This window comes from Symsagittifera roscoffensis, chromosome 3, assembly GCF_963678635.1.
Source record: "Symsagittifera roscoffensis chromosome 3, txSymRosc1.1, whole genome shotgun sequence".
Lineage (NCBI taxonomy): Eukaryota > Metazoa > Xenacoelomorpha > Acoela > Convolutidae > Symsagittifera > Symsagittifera roscoffensis.
This window is the reverse complement of record NC_087064.1, coordinates 45,718,969-45,731,913: the sequence shown is the minus strand read 5'-3', so window position 1 is coordinate 45,731,913 and position 12,945 is coordinate 45,718,969. Positions and strand designations below refer to the sequence as shown.

At 32.1% G+C, this 12,945-nt stretch overlaps 1 protein-coding gene across 1 annotated transcript in view; it reads left to right on the top strand.

Moving 5' to 3' along the window:
* LOC134842493 (uncharacterized) overlaps positions 1 to 11,383 on the top strand; it is a 31,976-nt gene extending 20,593 nt beyond the window's left edge. The window contains exon 4 of the mRNA XM_063858861.1: positions 10,769 to 11,383. Coding sequence (XP_063714931.1) covers positions 10,769 to 10,891 — 123 coding nt within the window. The 3' untranslated portion in view covers positions 10,892 to 11,383. The remainder of the gene's footprint in view (positions 1 to 10,768) is intronic.
* The last annotated feature ends 1,562 nt before the right edge of the window (positions 11,384 to 12,945 follow it).

Sequence of the window (12,945 nt, the reverse complement as noted above, 5' to 3'; positions counted from 1 at the left end):
ATAGGTTCTGTTGATTTTGTTTGTTTTTTTTTCAGGAAAAGTCTTCAATATTTACAGTTGTGCAATCATATATATTGGTGCTGAATCATATATTTATGAATGCACTAAGGTATATCTGCACTTTTTGAGTTCAATTGTAATTCTTTAGCTGAAAATGACGTAAATAGCATTCTCCAAAACGAACATAGAACTGGCGTGAAAAGACGTTTCTAGTTTTGAAAGTGGAATTTAGCGTATTTATTTCCCAGCGGAATATAAACTTTACCTATTGATCCAATTTTCTCAAGTTGGGTTATTTTTAACGAAAAGTGTGCATACCAAATTGATTTTGAAACATAAAGAGATTTGAGTTCCTTTGATTTTAAGAGTAATATAGGTCGTACTGATTTTTTTCTTTTGATTTTTTTTCAGTAGAAAGTCTAAAATATTGAGGAACTTAGGTATATATGCACTTTTTGAGTTCAATCAAAATTCATCTGCTGAAAGTGATGTAAGTAGCACTCTGCAAATACGAATGTGCAAAGGGCGCAAAAAACGTGAACGATTTCTAGTTTTGAAAGTCTAATTTACTTTTTAGATTTCCATTGGTCCAGTTTTCTTAAGGTGTGCTCATGTTATCAAAAAAGCGCCGATCATAAATTGTTCCGGAATTTCAAAGAGATTATTGGGCATCTCTTTTTAAGAGTAAATAACGTAGTGAAGACTCTGATATAGGTCTTGCCGATTTTTTTTTTGATTTTTTTTCTTCAGGAAAAAGTCTAAAATATTGATTCACTTTGGTACAAATGCACTTTTTGAGTTCAATTCAAATCCATCTGCTGGAAGTGATGTAAATAGCACTCTGCAAATTCGATTGTGCAAAGGGCGCAAAAAACGTGAACGTTTTCTAGTTTTGAAAGTGTAATTTACTTTAGATTTCCATTAGTCCAGTTTTCTCAAGTTGTGCTCATGATATCAAAAAAGCGCCTATCATAAATTGTTCCAGAAGTTCAAAGAGAATAATGGGCATCTGTTTTAAATAGTAAATAACGTGGTGAAGACTCTAATATAGGTCTTGCTGATTTTTTTTGATTTTTTTTCAGGAAAAACTCTAAAATATTGATGCAATTAGGTATATATGCACTTCTCGAGTTCAATTAAAATCGATCCGCTGGAAGTGATGTAAATAGCACTCTCCAAATAAAAATATGGAAGTTGGGCACCAAGAGGTGAACGATATCTAGTATCGAAAGTGGAATTTAATTTTTAAAATCCATTGGTCAAGTTTTCTCTAATTATGTTCTTGTTATTAAAAAAGCGCCCATCATAAATTGTTCCAGAAATTCAAAGAGATTAATGGGTATCTATTTGTAAGAGTAATTAACGTATCGAAGACTCTTATATAGAACCTGTTGATTTTTTTTGTTTTTTTTTCAGGAAAAGTCTTCAATATTTACAGTTGTGCAATCATATATATTGGTGCATTTAGGAATGCACTAAGGTGTATCTGCACTTTTTGAGTTCAATTGTAATTCATTAGCTGAAAAGGACGTAAATAGCATTCTCCAAAACGAACATAGAAATGGCGTGAAAAGACGTTTCTAGTTTTAAAATTGGAATTTTATTTAAGATTCCCCAGCGAATATAAACTTTACCTATTGATCCATTTTTTTCAATTTGGGTTTTTTTAAACAAAAATTGTGCATACCAAATTGATTTTGAAATATAAAGAGATTTAAGGTCCTTTGATTTTAAGAGTAATATAGGTCTTACTGATTTTTTTCTTTTGATTTTTTTTTCAGTAAAAAGTCTAAAATATTGAGGAACTTAGGTATATATGCACTTTTTGAGTTCAATTCAACTGCATCTGCTGGAAGTGATGTAAATAGCACTCTCCAAATAAAAATATGGAAGTTGGGCACCAAAAGGTGAACGATTTCTAGTCTCGAAAGTGGAATTTAATTTTTAAAATCCATGGTCCAGTTTTCTCTAATTGGATTCATGTTATCAAAAAAGCGCCAATCATAAATTGTTCCAGAAATTCAAAGAGATTAATGGGCATCTACTTGAAAGAGTAATTAACGTATCGAAGACTCTTATATAGGTCATGTTGATTTTTTTTGTTTTTTCAGGAAAAGTCTTCAATATTAACAGTTGTGCAATCATATATATTGGTGCATTTAGGAATGCACTAAGGTATATCTGCACTTTTTGAGTTCAATTGTAATTCATTAGCTGAAAATGACCTAAATAGCATTCTCCAAAACGAACATAGAAATGGCGTGAAAAGACGTTTCTAGTTTTAAAATTGGAATTTAATTTATAGATTCCCCAGCGAATATAAACTTTACCTATTGATCCAATTTTCTCAAGTTGGGTTATTTTTAACAAAAAGTGTGCATACCAAATTGATTTTGAAATATAAAGAGATTTAAAGTCCTTTGATTTTAAGAGTAATATAGGTCTTACTGATTTTTTTCTTTTGATTTTTTTTTCAGTAAAAAGTCTAAAATATTGAGGAACTTAGGTATATATGCACTTTTTGAGTTCAATTCAACTGCATCTGCTGGAAGTGATGTAAATAGCACTCTCCAAATAAAAATATGGAAGTTGGGCACCAAAAGGTGAACGATTTCTAGTATCGAAAGTGGAATTTAATTTTTAAAATCCATTGGTCCAAGTTTCTCTAATTGGGTTCATGTTATCAAAAAATCGCTAATCATAAATTGTTCCAGAAGTTCAAAGAGATTATTGGGCATCTCTTTTTAAGAGTAAAAACGTAGTGAAGACTCTGATATTGGTCTTGCTGAATTTTTTTTTATTTCTTTTTTCAGGAAAAAGTCTAAAATATTGATACACTTAGGTACAAATGCACTTTTTCAGTTCAATTAAAATCCATCTGCTGGAGAAGTGATGTAAATAGCACTCTCCAAATTATAATATGGAAGTTGGGCATCAAAAGGTGAACGATTTCTAGTATCGAAAGTGGAATTTAATTTTTAAAATCCATTGGTCCAGTTTTCTTTAATTGGGTTCATGTTATCAAAAAAGCGCCAATCATAAATTGTTCCAGAAGTTCAAAGAGATTATTGGGCATCTCTTTCTAAGAGTAAATAACGTAGTCAAGACTCTGATATAGGTCTTGCATATTTTTACTTTTTTTTTGGAAAAGTCTCTAATCTTTACATGTGCATTCATATATATATATATATATATATATATATATATATATTGATGCATTTATTGAATTCAATTGAAATTCATTAGCTGAAAGTGACGTAAATAGCACTCTCCAAATACAATTGTGGAAGTGGCGCAACAAAAGGTCAACGATTTCTAGTTTCGAAAGTGGAATTTAATTTTTAAATTCTATCGGTCCCGTTTTCTGTAATTGGGTTCATGTTATCAAAAAAGCGCCTCTCATAAATTGCTCGAGAATTTCAAAGATTAGCGGGCATCTATTTTTAGGAGTAATTAACGTATCGAAGACTCTTTGATAGGTCCTGTTCATTTTTTTGTTTTTGTTTTTCAGGAAAAGTCTTCAATATTTACAGATGTGCATTCATATATATTGGCGCATTTATGAATGCACTAAATAATATGTGCACTTTTTGAGTTCAATTGAAATTCATTAGCTCAAAGTGACGTGAATAGCACTCTCCAAAACGAACATAGAAATGGCGCGAAAAAACGTTCCTAGTTTTGAAAGTGGAATTTAATTTATAGATTTCCCAGCAGAATGCAGAATATAAATTTTACCCATTGATCCAATTTTCTCAAGTTGGGTTATTTTTAACAAAAATTGTTCATAGCAAACTGATTTTGAAATTTAAAGATATTTAAGGTCATTTGTTTTTAAGAGTAATGAACGTAGTGAAGGCTCTAATAGGTTTTGCTGTTTTTTTTATTCTTTTAATTTTCAGGAAAAAATCTAAAATATTGATGCACTTAGGTATAAATGCACCTTTTGAGTTCAATTCAAATCCATCTGCTGGAAGTGATGTAAATAGCACTCTGCAAATACGATTTTGCAAAGGGCGCAAAAAACGAACGATTTCTAGTTCTGAAAGTGTAATTTACTTTAGATTTCCATTGGTCCAGTTTTGTCAAGTTGTGCTCATGATATCAAAAAAGTGCCGGTCATAAATTGTTCCACAAGTTCAAAGAGATTAATGGGCATCTGTTTTAAATAGTAAATAACGTAGTGAAGACTCTTATATAGGTCTTTCTGATTTTTTTTTCGATTTTTTTTCAGGAAAAAGTCTAAAATATTGATGCACTTAGGTATATATGCACTTTTCGAGTTCAATTAAAATCCATTTGAGGGAAGTGATGTAAATAGCAGTTTCCAAATAAAAATATGGAAGTTGGGCACCAAAAGGGGAACGATTTCTAGTATCGAAAGTGGAATTTATTTTTTAAAATCCATTGGTCCAGTTTTCTCTAATTGGGTTCATGTTATCAAAGAAGCGCCAATCTTAAATTGTTCCAGAAATTCAAAGAGATTAATGGGTATCTATTTGTAAGAGTAATTAACGTATCGAAGACTCTTATATAGAACCTGTTGATTTTTTTTGTTTTTTTTTTCAGGAAAAGTCTTCAATATTTACAGTTGTGCAATCATATATATTGGTGCATTTATGAATGCACTAAGGTATATCTGCACTTTTTGAGTTCAATTGTAATTCATTAGCTGAAAATGACATAAATAGCATTCTCCAAAACGAACATAGAAATGGCGTGAAAAGACGTTTCTAGTTTTGAAAGTGGAATTTAATTTGTGGATTTCCCAGCGGAATATAAACTTTACCTATTGATCCAATTTTCTCAAGTTGGGTTATTTTTGACAAAAAGTGTGCATACCAAATTGATTTTGAAATATAAAGAGATTTAAGGTCCTTTGGTTTTAAGAGTAATATAGGTCTTACTGATTTTTTTTCTTTTGATTTTTTTTTTCAGTAAAAAGTCTAAAATATTGAGGAACTTAGGTATATATGCAATTTTTGAGTTCAATTAAACTGCATCTGCTGGAAGTGATGTAAATAGCACTCTGCAAATACGAATGTGCAAAGGGCGCAAAAAAAATCATGAATGATTTCTAGTTTTGAAAGTTGAATTTACTTTTTAGATTTCCATTGGTCCAGTTTTCTCTAGTTGTGTTCATGTTATCAAAAAAGCGCCGATCATAAATTGTTCCAGAAATTAAAAGAGATTAATGTGCATCTGTTTCTAAGAGTAATTAACGTAGTGAAGACTCTTATATAGGTCTTGATGATTTTTTTGAAAATGTCTCTAATACTTACATGTGCATTCATATATATTAATGCATTTATGAATGGATTAAGGTAAATTTGCACTTTTTGAGTTCAATTGAAATTAATCTACTGAAAGTGACGTAAATAGCTTTCTCCAAAAGCGAACAGAAATGGCGCGAAAAAACGTATCCAGTTTTGAAAGTGGAATTTAATTTAGAGATTTCCCAGCAGAATATAAACTTTACCTATTGATCCAATTTTCTCAAGTTGGGTTGTTTTTAACAAAAAATGTGCATACCAAATTGATTTTGAAATATGAAGAGATATAGGGTCATTTGATTTTAAGAGTAATGAACGTGGTGAAGACTCTTTTATAGGTTTTGCTGATTTTGTTTCAGGAAAAAGTCTGAAATATTAATGCACTTAGGTATATATGCACTTTTCGAGTTCAATTAAAATCCATCTGCTGAAAGTGATGTTAATAGCACTCTGCAAATACGAATCTGCAAAGGGCGCAAAAAACGTGAACGATTTCTAGTTTTGAAAGTGGAATTTACTTTTTAGATATCCATTGGTCCAGTTTTCTCTAGTTGTGTTCATGTTATCAAGAAAATCGCCGGTCATAAATTGTTCCAGGAATTCAAAGAGATTAATGGGCATCTATTGCTTAGAGGAATTGACGTATCGAAGACTCTTATATAGGTCCTGTTGAATTTTTTTTTTGGAAAAGTCCCTAATAATTACATGTGCATTCATATATATTGATGCATTTATGAATGCATCAAGGTATATATGCTTTTTTTGAGTTCAATTAAAATCCATCTGCTGGAAATGATGTAAATAGCACTCTGCAAATACGAATGTGAAAAGTGCGCAAAAAACGTGAATGATTTCGAGTTTTCAAAGTGGAATTTACTTTTTAGATTTCCATTGGTCCAGTTTTCTCTAGTTGTGTCCATGTTATCAAAAAAGCGCCGGTGTTAAATTGTTCCAGAAATTTAAATAGATTAATGGGCATCTATTGTTATGAGTAATTGACGTATCGAAGACTCTTATATAGGTCCTGTTGAGTTTTTTTTGTAAAAGTCTTTAATAATTACATGTGCATTCATATATATTGATGCATTTATGAATTCATTAAGGTATATATGCACTTTTTGAGTTCAATTGAAAGTCATTAGCTGAAAGTGACGTAAATAACACTCTCCAAAAACGAACATAGAAAAGGCGCGAAAAGAAGTTTATAGTTTTGAAAGTCGAATTTAATTTGTAGATTCCCCAGTGGAATATAAACTACCTATTGATCCAATTTTCTCAAATTGGGTTTTTAAGCAAAAATTGTGCATGCCAAACTGATTTGAAATTTAAAGAGGTTTAAGGACATTTATTTTTAGGAGTAATGAACGTAGTGAATTTTTTTTAGGAAAAAGTCTAAAATATTGATGCACTTAGGTATATGTAATTTTTTTAAGTTCATTTGAAATTAATCTACTGAAAGTGACGTTAATAGCCTTCGCCAAAAGCGAACATAGAAATGGCGCGAAAAAACGTTTCTAGTTTTGAAAGGGGAATTTAATTATTAGATTTCCCAGCGGAATATAAACTTTTCCTATTGATCCACTTTTCTCAAGTTGGGTCATTTTTAACGAAAAGTGTGCATACCAAATTGATTTTGAAACATAAAGAGATTTGAGGTCCTTTGATTTTAAGAGTAATATAGGTCTAAATGATTTTTTTTCTTTTGATTTTTTTTTTCAGGAAACAGTCTAAAATATTGAGGAACTTAGGTATATAAGCACTTTTTGAGTTCAATTGAAATTCATCTGCTGGAAGTGATGTAATTAGCACTCTGCAAATACAACTGTGCAAAGGGCGCAAAAAAACGTGAACGATTTCTAGTTTTGAAAGTGGAATTTACTTTTTAGATTTTCATTGGTCCAGTTTTCTGTAATTGTGTTCATGTTATCAAAAAAGCGCCGATCATAAATTGTTCCAGGAATTCAAAGAAATTAATGGGCATCTGTTTTTAAGAGTAATTAACGTAGTGAAGACTCTTTTATAGGTCCTGCTGATATTTTTTGAAAATGTCTCTAATATTTACATGTGCATACATATATATTGATGCATTTATGAATGCATTAAGGTATATATGCACTTTTTGAGTTCAATTGAAAGTCATTAGCTGAAAGTGACGTAAATAGCACTCTCCAAAAACGAACATAGAAAAGGCACGAAAAGACGTTTTTAGTTTTGAAAGTGGAATTTAATTTATAGATTCCCCAGTGGATTATAAACTTTACCTATTGATCCATTTTTCTCAAATTGTTTTTTTTAGCAAAAATTGTGCATATCAAACTGATTTTGAAATTTAAAGAGATTTAAGGTCATTTAGTTTTAAGAGTAATAAACGTAGTGAAGACTCTTATATAGGTCTTGCTGATTTTTTTTAGTTCAATCGAAATTAATCTACTAAAAGTGACGTTAATAACCTTCTTCAAAAGCGAACATGGAAATGGCGCGAAAAAACGTTTCTAGTTTTGAAAGTGGAATTTAATTTATAGATTTCCCAGCGGAATATAAACTTTACCTATTGATCCAATTTTCTCAAGTTGAGTTATTTTTTAAAAAAAGTGTGCATACTAAATTGATTTTGAAAGATAAAGAGATGTAAGTTCCTTTGATTTTAGGAGTAATATAGGTCTTACTGATTTTTTTTCTGATTTTTTTTTCAGGAAAAAGTCTAAAAGATTGAGGAACTTAGGTATATATGCACTTTTTGAGTTCAATCATAATCCATCTGCTGAAAGTGATGTAAGTAGCACTCTGCAAATACGAATGTGCAAAAGGCGCAAAAAACGTGAACGATTTCTAGCTTTGAAAGTCTAATTTACTTTTTAGATTTCCATTGTTCAGTTATCTCAAGTTGTGCTCATGTTATCAAAAAAGCGCCGATCATAAATTGTTCAAGAAATTTAAAGAGATTAATGGGCATCTGTTTCTAAGAGTAATTAACATAGTGAAGACTCTTATATAGGTCTTGATGATTTTTTTTGAAATGTCTTTAATACTTACATAAGCATTCATATATATTGATGCATTTATGAATGCATTAAGGTATATTTGCACTTTTTGACTTCAATTGAAACTAATCTACTGAAGTGACGTAAATACCTTTCTTCAAAAGCGAACATAGAAATGGCGCGAAAAAACGTTTCTAGTTTTGAAAGTCTAATTTACTTTTTAGATTTCCATTGGTCCAGTTTTCTCTAGTTGTGTTCATGTTATCAAAAAAGCGCCGATCATAAATTGTTCCAGAAATTTAAAGAGATTAATGGGCATCTGTTTCTAAGAGTAATTAACATAGTGAAGACTCTTATATAGGTCTTGATAATTTTTTTTGGAAAAGTCTCTAATAATTAAATGTGCACTCATATCTATTGATGCATTTATGAATGCATTAAGGTATATATGCACTTTTTGAGTTCAATTAAAATGCATCTGCTGGAAATGATGTAAATAGCACTCTGCAAATACGAATCTGCAAAGGGCGCAAAAAACGTGAACGATTTCTAGTTTTGAAAGTGGAATTTACTTTTTAGATTTCCATTGGTCCAGTTTTCTCTAGTTGTGTTCATGTTATCAAAAAAATCGCCGGGCATAAATTGTTCCAGGAATTCAAAGAGATTAATGGCATCTATTGCTTAGAGGAATTGACGTATTGAAGACTCTTATATAGGTCCCGTTGAATTTTTTTTGGAAAAGTCTCTAATAATTAAATGTGCACTCATATCTATTGATGCATTTATGAATGCATTAAGGTATATATGCACTTTTTGAGTTCAATCATAATCCATCTGCTGAAAGTGACTTAAGTAGTACTCTCCAAATATGAATGTGGAAAGGGCGCAATAAAACGTGAACGATTTCTAATTTCGAAACTGGAATTAATTATTAAGATTTCAAGCGGAATAAAAATTTACCTATTTATCCAGTTTTCTCTAGTTGGGTTCATGCTATCATGAAAGCGCCAATCATGAATTGTTCTAGAATTTCAAAGAGGCTAAATGGCATCTTTTTTTTTGAAATTCGAAAAATGAGATTTTTTCAAGAAAGTCAGTGTTTTTTTATGTTTACTGGCGTTCTTTACTCTTTTCCCATCTCTGATTGGCTATGTTTTACTTGAGCAGCAGTAGCTTCTGTTCGAGTGGAATTGTTGCCGGCGTCTTTGCGCAGTGCTGATTTAAATGAACCGGACAAAATGGACAAAACTTGATTTTCAAACACGTTTTTCTCAAATTGGGTTAAGATTAGACAAAAAATGAAAAGAACAAAAGTTGCGTAGAATTTCATCAGAATTATTATAATGCAAATTTATCTCCGAAATTCTCAACCAAAATTTTACCCCCAAAAATGGGTAATTTGGCTTTTTCAATTAATCAAGAATTACGCTGAAACTGCTTAATTAATTAATGCGGAGTATATATCACAAGAAGCCTCTTACACAGGCCAACAAAGTTCTAGAATGGTTAAATCTCCAAAAACCAGTATAAGAGAAAATATTTTTGCTTGATATTTTTGTCAAGAATATTTTTGTCAAGAAAAGTTATTTTTATTATATAAAACTCAAAATCTTGGATTAAAAACAAATTTTAAACAATTTGCTCAATTTTTTGGAGATTTAAACCTTCTAGAATTTTGTTGGGGTATGTAAGAGGCTTCTTGTGATATATATCTCTCATCAATCAACAAAGTAGTTTCAGCGTAATTCTTGATTAATTGAAAAAGCCAAAATGACCCATTTTTGGTGTAAAATTTTGTTTGAGAACTTCGGAGAAAAAATGCACTTAATTAATTCTGGTGAAATTCTAAGCAGATTTTGTTTTCCTTTTCTTTTTGTCTAATCGTAACTCAATTTGAGAAAAAAGCGTTTGACAATTCAAGTTTTGTTCGTTTTGTCCGAATAATTTTAATCAGCACTGTATTATTTCTGATTTAAGTTTCACTGGCAAGGATTGCTCTCTTGAAAATAGTTTTTTTGGAGGTTTTTGTTTTTCGTGACAAAGATCTGCGATTGGACTCCAGATCGATATTTTTAAAATATTTTCTTGTGTCCGTTGAAGATTTTTAAGAAGTGGCAGAATGTTTTTGTATACCGTTTTGGTCGATTGACTCTGGGGTGCCGGATAATTTTTGTTCGCTGCTTTTCAAGTGGGAATGTGCGATTCAGGGGATTTGAATTTAGATTCAATTCCCATTCATTTTTAATCAATTCTGGAATTTAGAATTTTTTTATTTATAGTTGTCAATAAATTTCCACGGCAACCCAACTAAATTGAAATTCGTTTCAGATCTCTGAAATCAATTCAGTGCATTGGTGTTTTCAGAGCATCACACATCCCTAATTTCAAATTATCTGCCAGTAGCTGTTAAAATTATTGCTTTTTTCTTGTTCTTGCGAAGCTTAATTTGTCTTTTGTAATATGATGTTAACATTTGGTGTCTTCGATGATTTCATATTTCTATAATAATTTCAGGCTATCGCTAGGGAATTACACGAAGAGAGTGTGCGCAACAAGCATGCTAAGCTTCAGCCAGCCGTTGAGAAACATCATCACAATGCTCCGAAGCCACACATTCAGCAGCCATCTAAGCAGTGAAAACAGGCGAAGACATGTTTGTGTCTATAAACAGACTGTGTGGTCTTTGAGTGGCTATGTAGTGGGATACGGGAATTTCTTACATGCATACAACTGCGAAATCAAGTGTATTCCAGTGATGTAGCTTTACCAATTTATATTTGAGTTTCATTTTTTGCTTAATGAGTAAATGATTTGTTAATTGTGAATGATGGGTTGAGGTGGCCGAATCTTAATGCTCGAACATCCTGGTTCTATGAAGAATATAAAGACATCATTCCAAATGAAAAAGATTTGTAATTTTTGTATATAATTGCAGGATCTTTGGGACTGTGGCCCATGTGTAATTGATGAATGTCGCTAAAAGTGTAACTTGATGTTTGTACAAAATGACAATTTTTCTTGTCTGGAGTTGAAATTGATATTTAATAACAGAAGTCCTCATAAAGATCGTTACTTTAAGCATGTCCTATTTTTTCATCAAAATTAACAAATATATTTTTGGTTTCGGAAGCTTTATTATGATTCCCGAGAAGGTCATAGTCGTATAAAATGAGCTAAGTCATTTCCAATGACGCAATCGTAAACATTCAGTTTTGAGCAAGTCTCTGGTGAGTGTTCTTTTATTTTGAAATTTAAATAATTAGATATGTTCAGTTCGTAATAAATCAGAGGCTTCAATTAAACGAGCTGCGAATTTTCGATTTTTGCGGTCCCTTTCATTTTTGCGACGCCTTGGAAAATTAAGTAATATTGAAACCACACGCAACAACTAGGTAAGAACTAACAAAATGAAAGCAGTTGTTTCTAAGAGTAAACTCGTACAACTGATACTTGGCGATGTGATTTGGTTGAACATTGCGAATTGTGAGGTCTTTTCTAGACATTGCGAGACACATAACCTCCCCACCCCCGCCACAAAGGGGGGGGGGGAGGTTATGCGTCTCGCAATTTTTACTCCCTTGATCCAGATCTTTTATAATTCATTTTTCATGACCAAAATGCTACATTTTCCGTTTTGATTTATGCCATGCTACCCAGTTGCTTTGCATTTTGCAACTAAATTCTCTTGTATAATTTCTTTTGATGTCAGTCTCTATTCCTCAGTGAAAAAAAATTTCCCATGTGTTTCTTTGCCCAAAATTCGTCTGTATCCTTGCGCCAAAAACTTGAGTATAGGTTTGGTTCCCTTTTCTACTTCGCGGGGTTGGCCCAGTACCCTTGGGACGCTGAAAAGTATCGGGTGGGAGAAGAGAGGAGCTTAAATTGATAGTTGTTTCTGATTGAGTTGATCGAGATCGTCTTCGAAGCTTTTCTTGCGGAATTTGCTGATAAACTTTGTTAAGAAAAGGTAGCATTTCACGCCACGTGGTCATATAGCTTTCCCGTAACGAATTGGAAAATTTCACTATGAAGCATTATCTGGATTTTTGCATAATATGTTGGCGCTGCTTTCTGAGCCATTGCGGCCATGACTGAACAGCGCCGTGCTGGTGTTTTATCTGGAAATAAAATAGGGTTAAATTGGTTCAGAAAAGGTCGCATTTTAAGCCACGGCCATATAGCTTTCCCGTAACAAATTGGAAAATTCCATTAATGAAGCATCTGGATTTTTGCATGATGTCGGCGCTGCTTTCTGAACCATTGCGGCTATGACTGAACAGCGCCGTGCTGGTGTTTTATCTGGAAATAAAATAGGGTTAAATTGGTTCAGAAAAGGTCGCTTTTCAAGCCATGTGGTCATATAGCTTTCCAGTAACAAATTGGAAAATTTCACTTATGAAGCATTATCTGGATTTTTTGCATTGCTGCCATGACTCTATGGCGTAGTGCTGGTGTTGTATCTGGAAATAAAAAACGATTAAATTGATTAAGAAAAGCTCGCATTTCAAGCCACGTGGTCATATAGCTTTCCCTTAACAAATTGGAAAATTGGAAAATTTCACTAATGAAGCGTTATCTGGATTTTGCATGATATGTCGGCGCTGCTATCTGAGCCATTGCTGCCATGACTGACCGGCGTGGTGGTGGTGTTTTATCTGGAAAAAATAGGGGTAAATTGGTTAAGAAAAGCT